At 37.2% G+C, this 25,258-nt stretch overlaps 3 protein-coding genes across 9 annotated transcripts in view; 2 read left to right on the top strand and 1 right to left on the bottom strand.

Moving 5' to 3' along the window:
- LOC112056003 (zinc finger protein 260) overlaps positions 1-5,711 on the bottom strand; it is a 13,563-nt gene extending 7,852 nt beyond the window's left edge. For both annotated transcript variants that reach the window (XM_052890401.1, XM_052890402.1), the window contains exons 1-5: positions 5,480-5,711; positions 4,715-4,889; positions 3,881-3,973; positions 2,409-2,543; positions 1,209-1,601 (exon numbers count right to left, since the gene is read on the bottom strand). In XM_052890401.1, the coding sequence (XP_052746361.1) occupies positions 1,209-1,601; positions 2,409-2,543; positions 3,881-3,973; positions 4,715-4,889; positions 5,480-5,559 (876 nt within the window). In that variant the 5' untranslated portion in view covers positions 5,560-5,711. The remainder of the gene's footprint in view (positions 1-1,208; positions 1,602-2,408; positions 2,544-3,880; positions 3,974-4,714; positions 4,890-5,479) is intronic.
- A 56-nt stretch (positions 5,712-5,767) lies between these two features.
- LOC112056004 (zinc finger protein 182-like) lies at positions 5,768-14,046 on the top strand. Of its 5 annotated transcripts, XR_008252273.1 has the most exons (6): positions 5,878-6,018; positions 6,453-6,941; positions 8,227-8,312; positions 8,748-8,803; positions 9,463-11,553; positions 12,923-14,046. XR_008252273.1 is itself a non-coding variant. In XM_052890405.1 (5 exons), exons 2-5 carry the CDS (start codon positions 6,471-6,473, stop codon positions 10,368-10,370), a joined length of 1,521 nt encoding a protein of 506 aa, XP_052746365.1. In that variant the 5' UTR covers positions 5,768-5,900; positions 6,453-6,470; the 3' UTR covers positions 10,371-14,046. The 5 variants fall into 5 exon arrangements, 4 of the variants coding, with proteins under 4 accessions (XP_052746365.1, XP_052746364.1, XP_052746363.1 ...); XM_052890405.1 differs by having other exon boundaries at positions 5,768-5,900; positions 9,463-14,046; XM_052890404.1 differs by having other exon boundaries at positions 6,453-6,914; positions 9,463-14,046.
- A 2,150-nt stretch (positions 14,047-16,196) lies between these two features.
- Positions 16,197-25,238, top strand: LOC112056005 (zinc finger protein OZF-like). 2 transcript variants are annotated; one of them, XM_052890397.1, is made up of 5 exons: positions 16,197-16,254; positions 16,864-17,027; positions 19,748-19,839; positions 21,853-21,935; positions 23,751-25,238. In XM_052890397.1, the coding sequence occupies exons 2-5, from the start codon at positions 16,887-16,889 to the stop codon at positions 24,791-24,793; spliced, it is 1,359 nt and encodes a 452-aa protein (XP_052746357.1). In that variant the 5' UTR covers positions 16,197-16,254; positions 16,864-16,886; the 3' UTR covers positions 24,794-25,238. The 2 variants fall into 2 exon arrangements, with proteins under 2 accessions (XP_052746357.1, XP_052746356.1); XM_052890396.1 differs by having other exon boundaries at positions 16,211-16,367.
- Positions 25,239-25,258: the final 20 nt, after the last annotated feature.

Here is a 25,258-nt window from a genome sequence, read left to right as displayed (position 1 = left end):
CCGAAGCATGGACGATAAGGGCCACAGACAGAAAGAAGATAGATGCCTTTGAGATGTGGTGTTGGAGACGGATGCTTCGTATACCGTGGACCGCTAGAAGAACAAACATGTCGATACTGAAACAGCTTCGCATTTCCACTAGACTTTCAACTGTATGTTATCAGAGGATCTTGAGTTACTTTGGCCATATAGCCCGTCGCCTTCCCGATAACCTGGATAAAATAATAGTGGTGGGCAAGGTGCAAGGGAAACGACCACGCGGCCGATCACCTACCCGCTGGTCTGACCAGGTTAAGTCACTCACTGGACTCCCTGTAACAACAGCCATTAAAAAAGCCGAGGACCGGACTGTGTGGAGGGGAATAGTTAACAACGCATCGAAGGGACTGCAGTGCGGACACGACCTTCAGCAATGAAGAATGCGACCAAGAAGAGATATATATATATATTTAAATGAATTATTTATTATATTTTATCTCACAAAGTCAATTTTATTCATAAAATGTTGAGCACTTTTCTGACATAAAAACTTTTTGCTAAGGTTCAAAAAAGTACCTTCCGTTTTTAGTCGCATGTTAGAGGTTTTATATTACATTACAGCACATTATTGAAATTCGTGAAATAAGCGATACTTTACGAGCTAATGTGTTATAATATAAAATACATTACTACATTAGAATATGTAATTTGCTATTTTGCGGCAAATTGTCTTGGATTTCAAATTTATATTTAGTATGATATCACAGTATGACCTCTGCCTCCCATTCCGGAGGCTGTGGGTTCGAATCCGGTCCGGGGCATGCACCTCTAACTTTTCAGTTATGTGCATTTTAAGTAGTTAAATATCACATATCCACCTGAGAATCGAATCCAGGACGTCTTTGTTGAAGATACCACTACCATCTACACTAAGAGGAATACACTAGCATGCATATGCAAGCTCAAATGTTCATAATACACAGTACACACTCTTGTACAAACTCCTCCATACAATGCCCACATTTGAATACCACATTCTCATACCTCAGCTGGGATCGAATCCTGGGCGTCTCTGTTGAAGACAACACTACCACTACCGACTGGCAGCGTGACGGTGACTACGCTGCCTAACAAACAACTAAACTTGTAACACATTCTCACACCTGAGATTGGAATCGAACCTCTGTTGAAGACATCACTACCAACTACACTAAGATGAATACACTCACCTGCATATGCAAGCTCAAATGTTCGTAATATGCATTCTCTTCTACAAACTCCTCCATACAATGTTTGCATTTTAATACCGCATTCTCACATTTTACATTCTGTGTCTTCATTTCTGAATATGAATCCAAATAATCTTCACTAGATGGAAAATTTTCATCATTTAAATCATCTATTTGGTTGTAGTTCTCAATTTTGACTTTTACATCTATGGGGTCCCAAGAAACTTCATTTATAACTGTAGCAACATTGATGTCCTCTAGTTCTGGTTTTTGGTTTTCATCAGAGTGATATATGTACAAATCACAATGATCAGATTCTCGTGTTGTCGACACCAAATCACTTTTTAGTCGATTTATTGTATGGCTGAACATTTTTATATGTTGTATTGTAATCTGAAACAAATTCATTGCTTTTAATTTTTTTTTTATTAATAAGATGATTCATTGTAAGTAGAGAAACTCGATGATAACTTTCAACTACTCCAACCCCTTAATTTTTTATTTTTTTTCTGTCATAAAAACCTTCTCCTGACAATAACAAACACTTTAAAAAAAAAATAGTGAATTTGGTCCAACCGTTCACGCGTGTTGGCGTAACCAAGGTATATATGGATTAATTTTTTATATACAGGGTGTCCCGTAATAATGGATAAAACGCAAATGGTAGATACTCCACCTAATTATCTAAAACTAATATGAATAGTTTTCCAAAAATCCCTAGGGTGACCAAGTTATATTTTGTGTTACTGTGTCTTTCTACTACTTTCTATACTAACTCCCCATTCCGCTAAAACGGGGAGTTAGTATGGGGCATTTTCACAATTTTCAAGGAGGCATGTTAAAAATTGGTATGCAAACTATTTGTGACTGAAAAAACCGTGCTTCATTTTATTATTTTAGGTAGGGGTAGGGTAGGGTTAGGGCAGGGGTATGGTAGGGGTATGATAATTGTGAAAGTGTGTGTGTGTCTGTATGTTTGTTTGTCCATCTTTCGCGGCAAAACGGCCGAATTGACGTGATTGTTTAAGTTTTTTTTTTTAAATAAAAGGAGTGAGTGACATAGGCTACTTTTTTTCCAGCCCCCCACTTCCCTGAAATGGGAAGTGGAAGTTTGTAAATTTTGTATGGAGCATTAGTATGGAAGGGCTAGGATAGGGTAGATAGGGGTAATTTGAACAAATTTTAGTATTTATATCTCACCAGTTGATGTTTCTGTAGCAAGTCCATCAGCAGTGAATGTGCTCTCAAGCTCAAGTCTCTCAATCTGCTGAAGTTAGTTAGTCTCTGAGCACACAGCACACACACTGTTTGTCGCAGAGTGTCTGTGTTAAAAGACTGAAACAAAGGGTCATCATCATCATCATCATCATCATCATCATCGTCATCATCATCATCATCATCATTCACCATTAGTCGTCGTGGTCGTAGTATGCAGACCTGAGATATAGACATCATCATCATCATCATATCAGCCGATGGACGTCCACTGCAGGACATAGGCCTTTTGTAGGCACTTCCAAACATCACGATACTGAGTTACCTGCATCCAGCGAATCCCTGCGACTCGCTTGATGTCGTCAGTCCACCTGGTGGGTCGGTCAACACTGCGCTTACTAGTGCGGGGTCGCCATTCCAGCACTTTGGGACCCCAACGTCCATCGGCTCTACGAACTATGTGCCCCGCCCATTGCCACTTCAGCTTCGCAATTCGTTGAGCTATGTCGGTGACTTTGGTTCTTCTGCGGATCTCCTCATTTCTGATTCGATCACGCAAAGATACTCCTAACATAGCACGTTCCATCGCCCGCTGTGTGACTCTGAGCCTTCTTATGAGGCCCATAGTTAGCGAGATATAGTACAATACTATATTTTATAGTACTGTTGGCAACCGTAGCTATGTGGGGAAGACTACTTGAGGAGGTATGTAACTTATACATATTAAATATTCACTTACAGATTTAGAGACTCTGGATGACCTTAATACCATGCTCAACGACCTCAGCAGAGTTTCTCAATGGGCCTAAAAATTAACAAGAGCAAGACGAAGATCATGACTAATGCTCATGTACCGCTCCACCCAGTTATTGTTGAGGACTATGTGCTCGAAACGTAGACAAATATATATACCTAGGACACACAGTCCAGTTAGGTAGTTACAATTTCGAGAAAGAATGAATCGCCGAATCCAGCTCGTTCATCAATCGCAAAATCCGGGCAACGTTCGGGAAACTCCGCGATATCTTTCCGTCCGAAATTCCTCAGTGCTTGAAGACTAAAGTATTCGAACAGTGCGTGTTGTCAGTGATGACCTACGGATCTTGGTCGCTGCTATGGGCCTTATTAGAAGGCTCAGTTACTCAGCGGGCGATATAGCGAGCAATGCTAGGATTTTCTCTGCGTGGTCGAATCAGGAATGAGGAGATTTGCAGACAAACCAGTCACTGACATATTTCAGTGAGTCGCGAAGCTGAAGTGGCAATGGGCAGGGCACCGGAAAGCACAGTGTTGGTCGATCACTAAGTGGACCGAGGATATCAAGCGGGTTGCAGGGAGCCGCTGGATGGTGATGGCTCGAGACTGTTGTGGAGGAGGTCCATGCAAGAGGCCTATGTCCAGCAGTGGATGTCTATCAGCTAAGATATTCTATAAGGTAAGGTAAGATATTCACTTACAGGCAGTCCGGTTAACAGTGGATATGTCTCCTCCAACTTGTGTCTACTCATTGGAACCAGCTTGCTGTCAGTGTCAAGGCATATCACGCACAGCTGTAAATCATCATCATCATTATCAACCCATATTTGGCTCGCTGCTGAGCTCGAGTCTCCTCTCAGAATGAGAGGGGTTATGCCAATAGTCCATGCTGGCCCAATAATTTCTCAAGGCAATAACACTCCCCTGTGCATAGCCAATCTAGTACTTTTACACATTACTAATCTAAAATAAGTTAAGTCTATAGAAATTTGCTGCACAGTGGACTTTGCAAAATAAACAAGATTATAGAATTACAAAATCTATTAAAATTTTTTATCATAATTAGATGGAAATTCACACAGTTTTAGCTTCTTTACATTAAATGTGACATTTTTTAATACATGAACTATAACATAAACGCACAAATAACAAAGATATTAGTTATTTTGTTTGAACGCCCATACAAATCTAATGACCAATGATGTCATTAATTCGTACCATTTTGTATTGGGTGTCCCTGAAAAACTAATGTGGCGATGCCGCGGATACAGGGATCTGTAGCTCCGGAAGTAACAATCACAGATACCCTGTTACTTTTACAAAATTGCTTTCCTATTAGCATACTCATAATTTATATACAATTTAAAAAACTGTCATCATCCCCATCATCCCAGGTGTATTTTCATTCTACTCCTAACAAGTTAGCCCGCTTCCATCTTACACTGCATCATCACTTATCATCAGGTGAGATTGTAGTCAAGGGCTAACTAGTAAACAATAAAAAAAATATATAAATACAAACATGAGAAACTCACTTGCACAGCTGAAGGAATAGCATCAGAACGGATCTGCCTTACACAATCTTCTGTATCATGGAAGTCGTCATCTAAAAAATGCAGTGAGCAGACCACAGCTGGGTCTGGGTGGTGAGAGTCTTGCATGCCGAGGGCTCTGAGCCAAGCAGCTCGGAGACATGCTTCACGGGGAAACCTGGAAGTTCCCATTCATGTTATAGGTACAGCTGCAACAACACTATCTTGTATCCTCCGAGCTATAACTTGGCAAGTTTCTTGATGACACTCGCATGATATGCGGGCGACGGGGGGGTAGGACTGAGCAGGTGTGAAGTTGTGTGAACTTGGCAGTAGTAGGGTGGTAACTAGCCACGGCTGAAGCCAGACTTGGTGCCATTAAGAAAACCTCAAAAGTCCCAGCCAGGGATCGAACCCAGGACTTTCGACTAATTCCTCTGCACTATGTCTATGTACACTAATGTCTCCGTCGGCGAAGACGCTGTTGTTGCGAGCTTGCTTCAAGCATTGGATGGAGTTATGTCATCGTCAGGATTGCAAAGGACGTTTTGACTAACATAGCTGCTAGGCTATTCTGTAACGCATACGATATTTGTATCTCGCAAGACATAGATAGAGGTGAGTTTCCAATTCACCTCTATGTCTCTCTGTTTAACACGATACTATAGAATGAGAAAGATAGCGGTGAATTTCGAATTCGAGATAAACAAAACGTCGTTAATAGCCGTACTGTAGTGATTATATTGGGACCATTTTGTTAATACTCACTCGTGGAAAGTAATTCCTTTTCCATCAGATGGTGAAACAGTGTCGGAAGTATTCTCGCAGAAAGGCACACAACACTGCATTTTGTGTACGTATGTTCTAATTCTAATTTTAACTTTAATTTGCTTTTTATTCTGGATTTTACTTACGCGTTCCCTACAAATCACAAACAGCTAAAAATAAAATCACAGACGAATGAAAATATTTATTTTTATTATATTTTTGTTTGTCAATGTCAATCATACGTTTTCATTCGACTGCATTTGACGTTTGTAACCATAGGTCCATAGAGTAGAATGTATATTTTGTGACTGTATTCTCTTCATCTCTTGAAGTAGTAATTATTATTTAATATTCTGTGATCTCTTGTCAAAAAAGGGCTACGTCATTATATATTTTTGTTTTGGTTTTCCTGTAAATAAAAGTGAGTTTATTTATTATATCATTATATGTTGTGATATAAGCCTGTGATAATTGTCTGTGAAAAGTTATGAAACTAATAACTTTCGACTATGAAATGTAGGCCATTATTATATAACCGTGTACGTAACCTTTAGTCATTATTTTCATTTTTATTTAAAAATGAAAACTTACAGTTTCCTCCTGTAAAATCATGTTGAAGGGGCTCAGTGGATATGACCGCTGCCTCCGATTCTGGATGATATGGGTTTGAATCTGGTCCGGGGCATGCACCTCCAACTTTTCAGTTGTGTGCATTTTAAGAAATTAAATATGTGTCTCACCTTGTGAAGGAAAACATCGTGAGGAAACCTGCATACCTGAGAATGTTCTTAATTCTCTACGTGTGTGAAGTCTGCTAATCCGCATTGGGCCAGGCGTGGTGGACTATTACCCTAACCCGTCTCATCCTGAGTAGAGACTCGTGCTCAACAGTGAGCCGAATATGGATTGTTGATGATGGTGATGACAAGACTTACATCCTACTTTGATATAAATATTGACCTTGTTTTTTCAGACCACTAAGCATACAGCAATGATGAACCACAGTAAAAAACATCTGAAGTGTGATTTTACACAGACAACATCAGGCGCTGACCAGTGTGACCTAACCATACATCGCACTGGCAAAGAGGAAAATACAGCAGCAGAGGTATCTGTTGTGGGAGATGTTGCAACAGTTGTGGTGAAAAATGAATATATTGACATCATGTTGAGTGCCGATAACTTGAAATCGGAAAATGACAATTACATAGACAATTCCAATAATGACTGTAAGTCTGACTTGAGCATGAAGTCGGAAGTGAAACCACTAGATGACGCTAGTAGTGCAGATTATCATAAGTATGCAGTCATAGAACATTCGACCGATACACAGAGACCCATAAAGCGTGAGAATATCATCTTCGGATGCACTGTTTGTTATGAAGACTTTCTGCAAGAAGATGCATACAATGAACATATGATCTTGCATCTCCAGGTGAGACTAACCCACTTCTCTGTGGAGGTATGTGGCCTATATTTATCACATTTCTGTTGATGGACATGGCTTGTTGTGGCTTGTTTATATGTTTTTTGGAGTTTACTCCTTAAAAATGGATTTTTCATATATAGCCCCCAGTCCTCATCAACTCATATTCGGCTCACTGCTGAGCTCGAGTCTCCTCTCAGAATGAGAGGGGTTAGGCCAATAGTTCACCACGCTGGCCCAATGCGGATTGGCAGACTTCACACACGCAGAGAATTAAGATAATTCTCTGGTATGCAGGTTTCCTCACGATGTTTTCCTTCACCGATTGAGACACGTGATATTTAATTTCTTAAAATGCACACAACTGAAAAGTTGGAGGTGCATGCCCCGGACCGGATTCGAACCCACACCCTCCGGAATCGGAGGCAGAGGTCATATCCACTGGGCTATCACGGTCCTCAGCCCCCAGTATGAAAAGAATATGGGCACTAAAATTTGAAGAACGAATAACAGTGTTACATTTTTGTGTGCAACCTATTCTGTGCACCTTTCACCATAAGCTGCCGCCAACAGCGTGCGCTGTTTGCGGGCGCGCACGCCGAGGCCTGCTGCTCCTCGGTTGCGCACCTTTCACTTTTCAGAAGTTGGTATTAAGACACATACATGGTACAACATACACCTATTAAGACAGTCAATCTGAAAGATTAACTCCATTTGTTCGTCGGAGCTCACACACACTTTTTTTATTTATTTGTTCTTTATTGCAAAATTACATATAGGTGTGTAAGAATAAACAAAGCAATAAAATATACAGAAATGGCCCTCTTATTAGACTAATTTCTTCCAAAAATACCTTTGGATAAAGGAATTAAAATAAAGGCTTAATATGTTGTCTGATGCATGGGGATAACATGCTAACTTAAAAACCCTTGAGCTATTACTGAGAATTACTTGGTAGTAAGAAAACCTCCATGGTAAGAAAGGAGATGTAATATTGAATATGACTTTGGGTTGGATTTGAATCCAGGGCATGCACTTCCAACTTATCAATTATGTCCTTTTTAATAAATTATATATCACATATCTCAAACTTTAAAAAACAAAACCTTGTGACGTAACAAAGATACATAAGTTTTCTCAGTCTGCTGATCAGCATTGGGGCCATGTGGACTATAAGCCTAAGCCCTCATAATTCTGAGAGGAGACTCGTGCTGAGCAGTGAGTTGAATGATGATGATGAAATCCTCAATATTTCATAGCCCTTCTGAATTTACTGCTACAATATATCATCACCCTGACTGTCTACTATTTTATTTAACAGGATGCTGGTGACAACACTGCATCACAAGTGTGCGAGCCTCGTGCAGCTGTGAGCCGCAGCTGTGACTCACTTGTGCTGCAGAACAGGTCAGTATACACTGTGCTGCATCACATCATTATTTTGTTACAGAATTTCTTGATTCGGTCGCCATGCTCAAAGCCCGCGATAGAAGCTATGCTAAGCTATAAACAATATAATAATAGAAGATAACAAAAAAATAATAACAAAAGTAAATTAGCCAGCATGACCTTCAGTGGAATGTCTCTCAAGCAATTTGCTTATAGCTGACTAGCTGACGCCGCGCGGTTTCACCCGCTATCAATGATAATTTTATACTATAGATCGGTTACGTCCCTACAAAATGACCTCAAAAAGTGATCCAAATATTAGGCTACAACACTGAGCTTTTGTCTTTAATTACATTATATATATATGTATGTATAGTTTTTACACTACCTGAACACACAACTCGACATTGTATATATGAATTTAGATATTATTTGTTTAAACGTTTTTCACAGAACAGGAAGTCAGAGGCTGAATGATGACTCGGCTACAGACTGTGCTCAGGCTTTAGGTGAGACAAATGAGCTTGTTTGTGATTCTTTCTTTTTGCTATGATTTTTTATTTTTATTAATATATTTTAAATATAATATGACCAATATTCCCATTCCCCTCCAACTAGTCAGGAAAGACTGTGTTAGGAGTGGGTACTACAATAAACCAACGGGGCGGGGATCGAACCACCACCCCTCGGTGACGAGTCCAACCTCTCTATTAAATATAAAAAAGTTAAATGTGTCTAGGCAGGGAGAACAACACGAGAGGAGGAGGGGAGTGTTAATCAATTGTCAAGGAATTCCTTAACCCTACATCCAGTAGTGACAAGTCCTGGACTCTACTCGGAGTTTATCTCTCTACCACGAGATAGACCTGACACCTGCACTTTTTTCTTTTTTTCTCTGTTGTAAAGTAGCAATTTGATACTTCATAAAATTACGATCTATCCTACTTATGTGACTAATTAAACATTTAACTTTAACCTAAACTTATAATATTTTAATATTATACTAAGATAATGTCCAATAACTTAATCTAAGTGACCTAAAGATGTAATATTTAGTGAAAGACTAATCACTAAATATGACATCTTTAGGTCACTTTGTTCACGTAGTCTTCTATGTAACACTTAATACACAAATCCATGGAATGCTAAGGTATTCTCTCTGTTTTAGTCGCTCCACTGTCTTCGAGACTTGCAGCAAACAACAATAGCAAAGTCCAGGTAACGGAGGACGAAGCTGTGACCTGGAAAGATAAACAAATCCTTGAGACCAACATAGGCGAATTTGACAACCACGTCTCTCAAAGCAACACTAAAACATTGAATAGATGTCAAACTAAAACAAACTGTGAACCACAGCTATGTAATATTTACAAGAAACCCAAGAGAACTGTACTAGATGTGAATGCACACATGAAAACTCACACTGCAGAAAACAGTACTTTACCAAAACATACAAAAATCCACACTGGTACGAAGTTTTACTCTTGTGATGTATGTGATTATAAAACTGCATACAAAGGTAATTTTGTCATACACGAAAGCACCCACACTGGTGTGAAGCCTTACTCTTGTGAGACGTGCAATTATAAAACTGCATACAAGAATCACTTGCTTGTACACAAAAGGACCCACACTGGTGAAAAACCTTATTCATGTGAGACATGTAATTATAGAACTGCAAACAGAGGTAACCTACTTATGCACAAAAGAATACATTCTGGTGAAAAGCCTTATTCTTGTAAGACATGCGATTATAAAACTGCACAGAAAAGTAGTTTGTTAAAACATAAGAGAACTCACACTGGCGAAAAGCCTTTTTCTTGTACAATGTGCAATTATAAAACTGCAGAGAAAAGAGGTTTAGAAAGGCATAACAGAACTCACACTGGTGAAAAGCCTTTTTCTTGTGAAACATGCGATTATAAATCTGCTCACAAATCCGATTTAGAAAGGCATAAAAGAACCCACACTGGTGCAAAGCCCTATTCTTGTGAGACATGCAATTATAAAACTGCAAGTAAAAGTAACTTACTAAAACATAGAAGAACCCACACTGATAAAAAGCCTTTCTCTTGAGAGAGATGCAATGCTGTGAATGATGTTATTCAAAACAATGAATGACAAAAGTGTAATTTAGTTAAATATATAAAAATAAATATCTTTGTTGATTAATTAATTAGTTAAATAATTGACAAGATAACACTTGGACTGCATTAATATTAAACAAGTAATAACTAACGGCCTCCGTGGCGCAGTGGTATGCGCGGTGGATTTACAAGACGGAGGTCCTGGGTTCGATTCCCGGCTGGGCCGAATGAGGTTTTCTGAATTGGTCCAGGTCTGGCTGGTGGGAAGCTTCGGCCGTGGCTTGTTACCACCCTGTCGACAAAGACATACCGCCATGTACCGAAAGGGATATGATTTTCATCCTCCTCCTAACAAGTTAGCCCGCTCCCGTCTTAGACTGCATCATCACTTACCATCAGGTGAGACTAGTCAAGGGCTAACTTTTAGAGAATAAAAAAAGTGACAATGTAGTCTAGTTAGACTATATTGTTACTTTAAATAAAATGTGCGCCTAACTTTACACTTCACTAGTCAGTGAATTAATCTGGGGATCGAACCCAGGACCTCAGTCTTGAAAATCCACCTATTTTTTTGAAATAAATTTTTAACTATTTGAAATATCTTTGCATGAAATAGCTCTATCTTAGGTGTGCAGTACCTTTTTATGTTTTTACTTAATTTGTATTTTTGTTTTTTACTCAGTTGTATGTACTCAGCCAAATAAAGCATTTTATTATTATTATTTTATGAAATAAATTAATTTTGATTTAAAATGTGTCATCATCATCAACCTATATTCGGCTCACTGCTGAGCTCGAGTCTCCTTTCAAAATGAGGGGTTAGGTAAATAGTCCACCACGCTGGCCCAACGCCAACGAAAATTCTCTGGTATGCAGGTTTCCTCACGATGTTTTCCTTCACCGTTTGAGACACGTGATATTAACAATAACACTAGTAATACGTGAGACAGTTGTGTGCATATCTTAAAATGTAGATAACTTAATAGTTGGAGGTGCATGCCCGGGACCGGATTCGAACCCACACCTTCCGGAGTCGGAGTCGTTCCTACATGCATTTATACAATCAGAAAAAAAAAGTTTCAAGTTTCAGTGGTTTTTTCACGATTAGAAAAATATTCGTTTTATCTGGTACAAAAGGGTTAGAACTCGGAGGCAGCAAAAAATAACAGTAGGTAATACATAATTTATCTGTGGTCATTACTCTCACACTAGTGAATATATGTTCTTTGTCTCACACTCTGTGTCTGTGGTCGTGTGGCGTAGAATCTGTGCTGTTCTGTGGTAGTATTTTTTTTATTGACATCTGTTTTTTTGGGGTTTCGATTGGGAGATAATTTTAATAAATATTTTCTTTTTTGAAAAAAAATTAGAAAATGAAAGGTGCGCAGAATAGGTTGCGCACAGAAAATGTAATTCGTTTATCGAATTTTACTGCTCATATTTTCATATATATATATGTATATATACTGCATAAATAAATCACATTCCTTAGCTCAAAAGGTTTGATATAAAGTAAACGAGTATTAGTATTACTATTACTAGTATATAATTATTAGTAACTAGCGGACGCCCGCGACTTCGTCCGCGTGAAAGTCGTTGTAAACTTTCAACTACCCCTACCCTACCACTACCCTACCCTTACCCTACCCTACCCCTGCCCTACCTAGGGGTACCTCCCCTACCCTACTCTACCCTACCCTACCCCTAACCTACCCTACCCTACCCCTACCCTACCCTACCCCTACCCTACACTACCCCTACCCTACCCTACCCTAGCCCTACCCTACTAATTAAGGCTGCACTTCTTTTTTATCCCCCCCCCCCCCCCGTGAGTCGCGTCGAGCGCGGCAACCGTTACACAAAAATAATCCATATAGCATGAATTAGTATGCACGCGCGATGGCTTAGCGTATTTCTTGTATAACTTTGGTGTTTCTTTACCGATTTTGAGTGATGAGTGTTAGAAACATAAGAGTAGACAAATTTAATTAGAAAGCTCCGAACTGCTAAGCTATCGGGAGTTACACGTACTATTGTGAGTCAACCATAAAAGATAGACATATATATGCTGTTGTGTTTTTATAGATAATTTTAAGGAGAACATTTCCGTCATACATGATTTCTATGTAGCTTTAACCATTAAGGCTGTACACGCGACGGAAACTTAAAAAATTGAGTAACTTCTCCCGTTTTCTCAACATTTCTCTTCACTGCTCTGCTCCTATTGATCGTAGCGTAATGAAAAGTATACTATAACCTGCCCAGGAGTATGACGAATAATTGTACCAAGTTTCGTCAAAATCCGTCTAGTAGTTTTTGTTTCTATAAAGAACATACAGACAGACAGACAGACAGACAGACAGACAGACAGACAGACAGACAGACAGACAGACAAAAATTTTACTGATTGCATTTTTGGCATCAGTATCGATCACTAATCACCCCCTGATAGTTATTTCGGAAATATATTTCATGTACAGAATTGACCTCTCTACAGATTTATTATAAGTATAGATTACTAGTAGAATGATTTGTTTTCAGTCTCTCCACTGTTGGCAGTGCAGGCAGCTGAAGAATCAGGTATGACACTGAAGAGCGAACTAATACATAAAGTTAAGATTGCAGATATGGACAAACAGAAAAACAATCAAGTAGTCAAGTTACATGGTGTTAATAAGAAACATAAGAAAGCCGTTTCAGATAAACCATGCTTGAAATATACTAAGGAAAAGTTATATTCTTGCGAGATATGTAACTGCAAATGTGTACGTAAATGTTCTCTATCTAGGCATATGAAAATCCACACTGGTGAAAAATATTATTCCTGTGAGATATGCAATTATAAAAGTGCACAGAAAGATAACTTAATCACGCACATGAGGACCCACACTGGTGAAAAATCTTATTCTTGTGAGATATGCAATTATAAAAGTGCACAAAAAGATAACTTGATTACGCACATGAGGATCCACACTGGTGAAAAAACCTATTGTTGTGACTTATGCGATTACAAAAGTGGACAGAAAATCAGCTACGTTTTGCATATGAAAATACATACTGCTGATAATCCTTATTCTTGTGAGATATGCAATTACAAAAGTGCACTAAAATGCAACTTAATTTTACACACTGGTGAAAAATCATATTGTTGTGATATATGCAATTATAAAAGTGCACGGAAAATCGGCTTAGTTTTGCATATGAAAAAACATATTGGTGAAAAGTCTTATTCTTGTGAGATATGCAGTTTCAAAAGTGCATGGAAAAATAGCTTAACTAGACATATGGATCCACATTGGTGAAAAGACTTATTCTTGTGACATATGCATATAAATGTGCAGGAAAAGGCAACTTAAATACGCATATGAGAATCCACACTGTTGAAAAGCCCTATACTTGTGCACATATCACATATCTGTAACCAGTTGCACAATCAATCTGCAGTTACACAGTTGTGTGTAATGTGCACATGTGCATATGTACATTATTTAGTTAGGCACATGAAAATTTGAAAGTACTACTAAAAAAAACATAGACTCGAATTGAGAACCTCCTCCTTTTTTTGAAGTCGGTTAGGTACGTAATTTGTATCTACTATTTCAAATACCTATTTAGATGATTATTTGTATATGGTATCTAAAATGCTTTTTAACCGACTTCATAAAGGAGGAGACTCTTTATCATCCGTCTAAAAACGAATGGTACTTTTTTAAATCTTGGCAAAGAATTTTTATGTCAGAAAAGTGGTTAACTTTTTATTAATAAAATTAACTTTGTGAGATAAAATATATTAGAAAAACATTTAATTCTTTCATTTTAATAATCAACCATTTATCTGTATGAGAAACCCGAAAATATTAATTTGCTTTATTAGTTATACTGGCAGTTTTTGCGCACTTCGTTATCTGTGCAAAAATGACAAGCGAATCAAAATGTCATCATAATGAAAACCGGCAACGATGCAAATTCATTTTCAGAAAGTGTGTTTCCTCGCAAATGTGTTATAAAACGTCGTATGACATACGTGCGCTTTGATAATTACAGCCTCTGCTTCCTTACCATAGCTTATATACAATTTAAAAAACTGTCATCATCCCTAAAACTGAAACAAATCATTTGTTCAGTCCATACCCTGACACCAAAGGGGGTATTGTATAACAAAATAATACATCAACAACCATTCAGAACTGTAAAAGGAATGCGGTCGTCGAATTATAGAGGTCACCGTTAAATTGTAAAATACGTCAGTTTATAATCTCTCTCGCGATATTGTAATCTGTCGATATAATGTGAACTGAACATATTGATTACAATTTAACGTGTTACGTGGTCGGGCACCCGAATTCTCATGTTCTAACCTAACCTAACGTTACGTTTGAAAAAACTATACTTATAATTATTATTTTTTTTATATTCTCTACAAGTTAGCCCTTGACTACAATCTCACCTGTTGGTAAGTGATGATGCAATCTAAGATGGAAGCGGACTAACTTGTTAGGAGGATGAAAATCCACACCCCTTTCGGTTTCGACGCTAAATCGCTTGGCGGTACGTCTTTGTCGGTAGGGTGGTGACTAGCCACGGCCGAAGCCTCCTACCAGCCAGACCTGGACCAATTAAGAAAACCATTAGACGTTCGAATGGAGTTTACTCTTTCAGATCGACTGTCTAAATAGTGTATGTTGTCCCGCAGCATACACTATGTACGTCTCTACCTACACCTGAAAAGTGAAAGGTGCGCAACCGAGGAGCAGCAGGCCGCGGCGTGCGCGCCCACCAACGTAACGCTGTCATTCGCTCATCTAATTTTACTGCCCATATTTTTTATACTGGGGGCTATATATGAAAATCGATGGATAAGGAGTAAACTCCAACAAAAATGATCGCTTAAAATAAATATTACAGTGACTTAACCTTTAAAGGATGTTTCCAACTTTTGGGCGCACGCTTAAAAAAGGGGAAAAAAGGGATTGTGGATTACCTACATTTTAGAAACATTTGCTTTCACATCTAAGGGCACATCCTACTGCGGCTAAATTTAAACGGATACACGAATATGAGCATCACAGAACACTATCCCACAAACGTCAATGAAGCCACAGATCAGTTTAAAAATATTAATTATTAAAAATTTATCTGTCTGTGTTATTCAATCTGTCAAGTGGTGGTCACGGCCAAGTGTCAATTCAATCGTCATTCGTATCAAAGATTACAGTGTATTATTGGAAATAGATAGGCTACTCGAACTTTTTTCGGAACGAATGTGATAGCGCCATCTAGTGACTAGATACGGTATTTTTAGTATAGTAAAAAGTATAAAAATAATAATGCATATTTTTTGTAAAGGAGAGACATTTTTGATTTTGTAATAGTTGAAGAAACCAATTGAGAAAAACAAAAAGAAAGACAAAAAGTTTCCCTTTGTTACTCCCGGGCTCGAACTCAGGATTATTATATTCTACCTTTGTTATGCACCACTAGGCCAAATGACTATGTGGAAAATCGTTGAAATTAATGTACAATTACTGTTTTTCTTTAATAATCCCTTTGCTTTAGAAATACAAACACATTCTTTCTATAACGCGTCAAAATTAAAAGGATAAATAATTCTTTTTTTTCCGGTTTCTTTTCGGTTTTTTTTCCGTACTTACACGGGTTTAATCTCTAAAACCATTCTAGTACATATACATCTATGTAATTGTATCTTAAATCTAGGATGTAGATGGCGCTGCTTCATAAAGATTTCACGTTCTTCTAAGTTCCCATGGCATGATTCGTATCTTCATTTGTCGTCTGTGATTTGCATTTCGTCAACGTCACAGATTGTCAACGTCAATGACTCAATGTTTATGTTTAGAGATTTTATGTAATAGGTAAGATACATTAGTGCACAAATTTAAATATAAATACTTAAAATTGATAATACTTACTGGTTTCAATTACTTTTATAACTGACTTCGCTTCGTCAGCATCATAACCCTATGTGGTAAGCATTAAACTTCAGAATTCTGTGTAATTCAGAGCATTATGCAGTAACTGATTCACGTTGTTCATTTTTGATCTCTTGTGATTGTCACTTATATTTCCCCTCTGGTAATATACATCCTACAGTTGATATCCATCATCATTATCAAACCATATTCGGCTCACTGCTGAGTTTGAGTCTCCTCTCAGAATGAGAGGGGTTAGACTAATAGTCCACCACACTGGCAAAATGCGGATTGGCAGACTTCACACACACAGAGAATTAAGAAAATTCTCTGGTATGCAGGTTTCCTCACGTTGTTTTTCCTTTACCGTTTGATACGAGATATTTAATTTCTTAAAATGCACTTATCTGAAAAGTTGGATGTGCATTCCCTGGATTGGATTTGAACCCACACCCTCCAGAATCAAAGGCAGAGGTCATATCTACTGGGCTATCACTACTCTTTACGGTTGATATCTTTGCTTAGATGTAAACATTGACCTTGTTATTTCAGAAATTCAAATTTCAAATACACCAATGACTACATTAGGCATGGACCTTGTGGCGGATACACAGAATCTCATAAAGAGTGAGATTATCACCTTTGGATGCACATTTTGTTATAAGGACTTTGTGCAAGAAGATGCTTACAATGAACATATGAGCACGCATCTCCAGGTGAGAATTGTCCACTTCTCTGTAGAGGTCAATGATATTAAATACTGTAAGATGTGTTACTAAGTCATGAAAACTGAGGCACTCAAAACAGGAAATTTCCACATCTCAATGTTAGTTGTGGTCGACAACGAACATTATTTAAACAAATAATACCTAAATATTGTTTACAATGTTGACTTGTGTGTTAAGGTAGTATAAAAACTATATATACATAAATATATAATGGAATTTATTTTTCTTTTCTGTTTTTCTCATGCAATCATTCGGCAGACTATGAGCAGAGCTATTGTAGAAAAATTTGGCGATTAGAAGCATCATTCAGCTGGAGCAGTATGTAAGTTTTATATGTGGCTTTTAATCAAGTATTTGCCGTGTTTTCAATTGCTGAATCACCTGTGGTATTGTTAATTGAACAGCCAGGTGGTTCGGACGGTTTCTGAGTCTAGCTTTGTAGTTGTTGTTACTTTTTTTTTTTTGTGGTGTTTTTTCTTTGCAATCTGTTATTAAAAAAAATTCAGCAAATGGTCTGTCTGTTGTCATGACTTGTAGAGCATCACATCCAGTGACATGAACCCTATGTATACTTTTCTTTAAAGGTCAGCAGGAGCTTTTCCTTTTAGTCTTTTAAATTTGGACTCATTCTTCATTAATTGTGTTGCAAGTATGTTTGGATGGTTATCTAGGCCCTTCTTAAAGCCTTTCATAGAGTGTGTAATTTCTTCTTTTACAGATCTTATTTGTAGGTCCTGGTGTAATTGCTGGTTAGTTACAAACCAGGGTGCGTTTGCAATTATTATCAGCATCTTGGACTGAAACCTTTGTAAAATCTCTATGTTTGAGTTGGAGGTTACCCAGTTGGATCCCATAAGTCCAGACCTGTCTGGACTTATGGGATCCAACTGGGTAACTGAACTGAAACCTGTTTCAAAATGCACTTGTATAGCAGTAGTTTGTTGTCAAGAGACCAAACCTTTTCTTGAAAAGCCAGTACATCTTGGTGAGTAAGATGCCTTAGAGCTTTCCGTTTGGTAAATATGTGCTTTTTCCATGTAAGACGACTACCTATCCAAGTAAAGTCCAAGATATCTACCTTCTTCTTTCTTCTGGGCCGTTTCCGCACTTAGCCAAGTGTATTATATCTACCTTATTTTGCTTATGGGATTTGCACATTGTTAACATTACTGCCGTACAAGTGTCATGTCTCATAGTAAAAGAGATGTACCGATTTACTCTCATTAGCTTTGATTCTCCAGTATTCTAGCCATTCAGAAATGTTATCTAGGCTGGTTTGAAGCATAAGGCTAGCTTGTACCGGATTCTCATGGACTGCTAGAGCTGCTGTGTCATCAGCAAAAGTACCTATAACCACTCCCTCCGTTGATGGTAAATCTGAAGTAGAAAGCAGATACAAGGTCGGACCAAGGACGCTTCCCTGGGGTACCCCTGCATGTATGTTATGAAGATATGTTGTGTCTTCTCCTTGCTTGACATAAAAAAGCCTATCTGCCAGATATAACCTTAGGTAGATGTAGCAGTTTGCTGGAAGGTTCTTTTTTATTTTACAAAGTAGGCGATCATGCCAGACTCTGTCAAAGGCTTGGGATATATCCAAAAAGGCTGCACAGCAATACTTCTTATTTTCGTAAGCATTATGTATATTTTCAACCAAGCCATGAACCTGCTCAATGGTGCCATGCTTCTGCCGAAAACCAAATAGATGGTTAGGTATTATTTTTGCTTCTGCTATTACCGTATTCAGCCGTTTTAAGAACATGTTTTCCATGACTTATGACAAAATAGGTAGCAGGCTGATTGGCCTGTATGAGGAGACTTCTTCCCGGGGCTTGCCAGGTTTAGGTATCATTATGATTTGTGCTACTTTCCATTGTGAAGGGAAGAGACCGCTTTTCAATATATTGTTGTTACTAGATTTTTATTTATTCTTTAAATATTAATGGTAATGTTGGAGTCACATGCAGATCCCTACAGCTGGATTCCATACATCCATATTGGTTTAACTTGTCTTATAGACAAGAAGCTTGTTTTCCAAGGACAGCCTGGAGTTCCGAGCGAGCATCCAATACAATCGCCTATATCGGTAGTAGATCTCATCCCTCTTGGTTTGAATGTGTTTTTTCCAAATTAGCCTTCTATCCAGGTACATGCCTAGGTATTTGACGTTGTCGCTTTGTGGGAGCTGATTGTTGCGTAGAAACACTGGAGGGCAGTTTCCTTTACGAAGTGTGAATGTCATGAACCGATTTATTGACGCTTGCTTTTATTTTTCATTTAGTCAGACATTTTTCGATTTCATGTATTTGCAGGATTTCTGACGCTTTTTCAGGACATTTATTACGAGCTAGCACAGCGGTGTCATCTGCAAAGGTTGCTACGACAACGTCATTACCTTGTGGTAGATCGCTTGTGAAAATCATGTACAGTATTGGACCCAACACTGAACCTTGTGGGACACCAGCTGATAAACTAAAAAAGAAACCCCTCATAAATTTAATTTTAAGTTTTCGACTAATTATTATCACCATTATATCTTGTAATATTAACATGTGACGTTTCGAAAGTGATAAGTTGTAAAGTAAGCCTAATTGAAATAAATGAATATTGACTATAGATGGACATTTTTATTTATTTTTTCATTGCAAAATTACTTAAACTTTAAAAATTATTAGGTTGTGCAATAATGTATTTTTTGTGTTTAACAGAACATTGGCAGCAATGCTGTATGTGATGCATCACAAGTGTGCGAGCCTCGTGCAGCTGTGAGCCGCTGTGACTCACTCGTGCTGCAGAACGAGTCAGTATACAGAATACTATACTTACTTAATAATATATCATCATCTTCATCATTATCATCATCACCATCATCATAATTATCATCATCATCATCATCATCATCATCATCATCGTCATCATCATCATCATCATCATCATCATCATCATCATCATCATCATCATCATCATCATCATCATCATCATCATCATCATCATCATCATCGTCATCATCATCATCATCATCATCATCATCATCATCGTCATCATCATCATCATCATCATCATCATCATCATCATCATCATCGTCATCATTATCATCATCATCATCGTCATCATCATCATCATCATCATCATCATCATCATCATCGTCATCATCATCATCATCATCATCATCGTCATCATCATCATCATCATCATCATCATCATCATCGTCATCATCATCATCATCATCATCATCATTATCATCATCATCATTTGTTCTTTTTAATTTTTATGTACATTTTTAATTAGTGTAATTGGATTTGTCCGTACTAATTAATAATAAATAAATAAAATAAAAATAAATCATCGTCATCATCATTATCATAACCAACCCATGGGCTCACTGTTGAGCACGAGTCTCCTCTCAGAATGAGAGAGGTTAGGCTACCACGCTGGCCAAATGTAGAATAAATTTTGGTGTTTATTATAAACCTATTAAAATAAATATTAAATCAATTGAGAAATGTCATCTACCTACTGTATGATAACCACCAGTAGGCATCGGATGACATAGAATTATATATAGATTCTCAGACCAATTATTGTATAGGACCTGCCTCGCTAGACGTTACTTTTCTGTCAAAGTATATGATCAACGATCTAATGCGATTATAAAAACTGTCTCTATATAATCGATGTTAAATAGTTGTAATCGTGTTCGTCGGTTAAACAGCTCCGTAAAAATACCTTTTTGTGTAATTGAATTGTGTAAAAAACGGGCAAATTCTTCTAGTTTAGTATAAGATATATACCAAATCTAAGCTCGTTTTCCTCAGAAAATGACAGTCAATTTTGTTCGTGACTATGAGTGCGATAATTGGTCCTTCTATAATTGGTCTGAGTATAGATTACATAGAATCTTAATTTCGTATATGTAAACATATGACAAAGATAGTGAATTGCAGATAAGGTTACTATTATTATATCAATTTACCTGTTTATACCTTTTTTTCTTATTATTAGTTAGCCCACTTCCATCTTAGATAGCATCATCACTTACCATCAGGTGAGATTGTAGTCAAGGGCTAACTTATAAAGAATAAAAAAAATAATACGTGAAGCACTAGGGGACGGTAAAGCTATTGTATAGCATTTTTTATCAACTTATGCTTTTTTTATTTAATTTATGCAGTCTTTTTATTTAGAAAATAATAAAAAATAAATAAATGAAAAAAAAAAACAAAAAGGTCTTTATATTGAACTTTGGTTTAATAAGTTTTGCCCTTTAGTTTCACACCACTTGTCCAGTTGAGTTGATATGATAACGTCGAAATGTGTTAACTTGATGTGTTAGGTGTTAGGTCGTTTTTCGTTACGGAATTTCTTGATTCGGTCGCCGCGCTCGAAGCGGCCTTTTACGGCCTCCGTGGAGCGGTGGATTTACAAAACGGAGGTCCTGGGTTCGATCACAGCTGGGCAGATTGAGATTTTCTTAATTGGTCCAGGTCTGGCTGGTGGGAGGCTTCGGCCGTGGCTAGTTACCACCCTACCGGCAAAGACGTACCGCCAAGCGATTTAGCGTTCCGGTACAATGTCTTGTAGAAACCGAAAGGAGTTTGGATTTTCATCTTCCTCCTAACAAAATAGCCCGCTTCCATCTTAGATTGCATCATCATTTACCATCAGGTGAGATTGTAGTCAAGGGCTAACTTGTAAAGAATAAAAAAAAAGCCCGCGATAAAAGCTATGCAATAAATAAATTATACAGTTGTTAGATTGGTGAAGGTCATGTTATATACAGGATGTTACATATTAATTTTTATTTATTTAATAGAGATCAATTGCCATTGCCCTCTACTTCTGCTGCTTCGGGGCCAACTGCAGTTAAAATAGAACCAGCAAAAACAAAATGTTATGGTAATTAGATTTATTTATTTATCATTCTACAAAAAACACATTTAAATTAAGCCTAACCATGGTGCAACATAAACCACAGTTGGTTTAGTGCACTGGTTAATCTATACTTATAATAAAGGTCTATTCTGTACATGAAATATATTTCCAAAATAACTATCAGCAGGTGATTATTGGTCGATACTGATGCCAAAAATGCAATCGGTAAAATTTTTTGTCTGTCTGTCTGTCTGTCGGTATGTTCTTTATAGAAACAAAAACTACTCGACGGATTTTAACGAAACTTGGTACAATTATTCTTCATACTCCTGGGCAGGTTATAGTATACTTTTCATCACGCTACGATCAATAGGAGCAGAGCAGTGAAGGGAAATGTTGGGAAAACGGGAGAAGTTACTCCATTTTTTAATGTCGCATGGTCCCTACCATAGGGGTAGTAGGATAGGGGTAGGGTAAGAATAAGGTAGGGGTAGGGTAGGGTAGGGGTAGGCGTAGTAGTAGGGTTTCACGCAGACGAAGTCGCGGGCGTCCGCTAGTAATAAATAATAATAATAATAAAAGCCTTAATTTATTCAGACAGTTTTACAGTTAAAATTATTATTTATCATATTCTATTACTGGCATTTTTAACATAAATATTATATTTAATTCCTTACACTATATTACACAATTAATTATTTGTTTTGCATCAATATCCCTCTGTCAGTCTGTATGCCACTGTTAGCAAAGGCCTCCTCCAACTTTCTCCATTTTGCTCTATCTTGTGCAGTTCTTGTCCATGTACCACCTGCTCAGACTAATTAGATAAAGACCTGCCTCGCAAGACATTATTTTTCTGTCAACGTATATGATCAACGATCTTATGCGATTATAAACACTGTCTCTAAAGAATCGATGTTTCATAGTTTACAATCGTGTCCGTCGGTTAAAAACCTCCGTAAAAATACATTTTTGTGTAGTTATATGGTGTAAAAAACGAACAAAAACTGCTAGTTTAGTATAAGATATGTATGAAATCTAAGCTAGTTTTCCTTAGAAAATGGCAGAAAATTTTGTTCGTGAATTTGGGTGCGATACTAGTCCTTATGTATTTAGTCTGAGACCACCTGCAACGGCTTTGATGTCATCGGCCCATCGTCTAAATGATCTACCTTTTTTCCTTTTCTTGTGGCTTGTATACCAGTTGATTATGGATTTTGACCATTTTTCCTTCCCTCTGATTGTATGTCCAGACCATTTCCATTTTAAAGTTTTTATTGTTTTCGTGACATCTTTTGTTTTTGTGTGTTTTTTTCTGATAGTATTTTCCCTCCTTCCCATAGAATTTTCCACTACATAGTATAGTACATCAAGTCCAAGTCACTATATCCCTGTATGTATCTTTAAAACTACGCAACTGATTTTGATGCGGTTTTTTTAATAGATAGAGTAATTGAAGAGGAAGGTTTATACGTATAACTAGCGTATAAGTTTAAATATCGCTTTTAACACGCACTAAAAATTACAAATATTGGATTTAAGTCACGTCACAATTTTTTTTGTATTCCTGACCCTTTCATTTGATATATCATGGGGGTGGATTTCAAACAGCCAGTCCGCCATCTTGGGGAGGCCGCCATATTGGATTTGTAATGACGTTTCTTAGCTAGTCATGTATTGTCATCAGAACTCAGAGCGTGTGCAAACATCCTAATCGAAGACCGGGAAGTGGGTTAAATTAAGATTTCACGATTTTCTTACATACATATTTACAAGTGATGCTAATATTATAAGCGTATATAAAATAATGTGGTAATTGCTGAATGTTTTATATTACAGATTCTCTGCCTCCATCTATATTACACAGAAAAGTGCAGAAGACCGAAGAAGTGGACAATCAGCGTTCTCAAAAAGACAATAATACATTCATAGATGGACTGGCGAATTGTGGATTCAAATACGATATTAAAAAGAAATTCGAAGAAGCTGTTTTAGATACAAATATGAGTACCGACACTGGTAAAAAGTATCATTCTTGTGAGACTTGCAATTACAAAAGTACACTCAAAATTAACTTAATTAGACACATGAGAAGCCACACTGGAGAAAAGCCTTATTCTTGTGATATGTGTAATTCTAAATATACACAAAAATGTAATTTGGATAGACACAAGATAACCCATAGTGTTAAAAAAAAATATTCTTGTGAGATATGCAGTGCTAAATTTAGTTTGAATAGTTATTTAGTTAGCCACATGAAAATTCACACTGGTGAAAAACCATTTTCTTGTGATATATGCTATTTTAAAACAGCATATAAAAATTCCTTATATCAGCACAAGAAAATTCATACGGGAGAAAAGCTTTATTCTTGTGATATATGCTATTACAAATTTGCACAAAAAAAGACGTTACTTAGGCACATGAAAACCCACACTGGTGAAAAGTCTTATTCTTGCGAGGTATGTAGTTATAAAAGTACAAAGAAAACTAACTTAGATAGACACAAGGAAATCCATACTGGTCAAAAACTTTATTCTTGTGACATATGCAACTCACAATTTGCTGTCAAAATTTATTTACTTTACCACATGAGAACTCATACTGGTGAAAAGCCTTATTCTTGTGATACATGTGCTTACAAATGTACACAAAAGAGTTCTTTGGATTCACACATGAGAATCCACACTGGCGAAAAGCCTTTCGCTTGTGACATATGCCATTTTCGAAGCGCACATAAACGTTCCTTAGCGAAACACATGACAACCCACAGTGGTGAAAAACCATATTCGTGTGAGATATGCAGTTCCAAATTTGCTGCCAAAGGTTATTTATACAAACACATGAGAATCCATAGTGATGAAAAATCTTATGCCTGTTAATTATGCGATTTTAAGAAGTAGTTTATCCAAGCACAGTAATTAACACAAGTCATAATGTTGGGTTTGGTGTCTCCAGTTGCTTGGGCACTCAAAAGTCCCGCAGCGGGAGGGTTGAATTTTTTTTTTATAAGTTTTTTAATAGTGTTTTGTATATTTTATGTATAACATTGTTAAAAATTTTAAAAAAATGGAGAAATAAATAAATGAGAGATGATATATTTATTGATTTACTAGTAATAACATAAAATAATTTTACTTCCACACTAGGATTCCCTGTATTGCGGTAATCACTTTCTTTCATATATATATATGGATATATGAGAAACTGGAGTTTGTATCACACTGTATGAATTCCTTTTCTTTGGGACGGCTTACCTGGATCTGAATTCCATCCTTCGCCACTGCTACATAATATTATTTAAATAAAGATTATAATTTACGATAACTTCTTTATTATTTTCTTTT

The sequence above is a fragment of the Bicyclus anynana genome, chromosome 27 (genome assembly GCF_947172395.1).
Source record: "Bicyclus anynana chromosome 27, ilBicAnyn1.1, whole genome shotgun sequence".
NCBI classification, from domain to species: Eukaryota; Metazoa; Arthropoda; class Insecta; order Lepidoptera; family Nymphalidae; genus Bicyclus; species Bicyclus anynana.
Note: the sequence above shows the minus strand (reverse complement) of the source record. Positions and strands in the feature narration are given on the sequence as shown.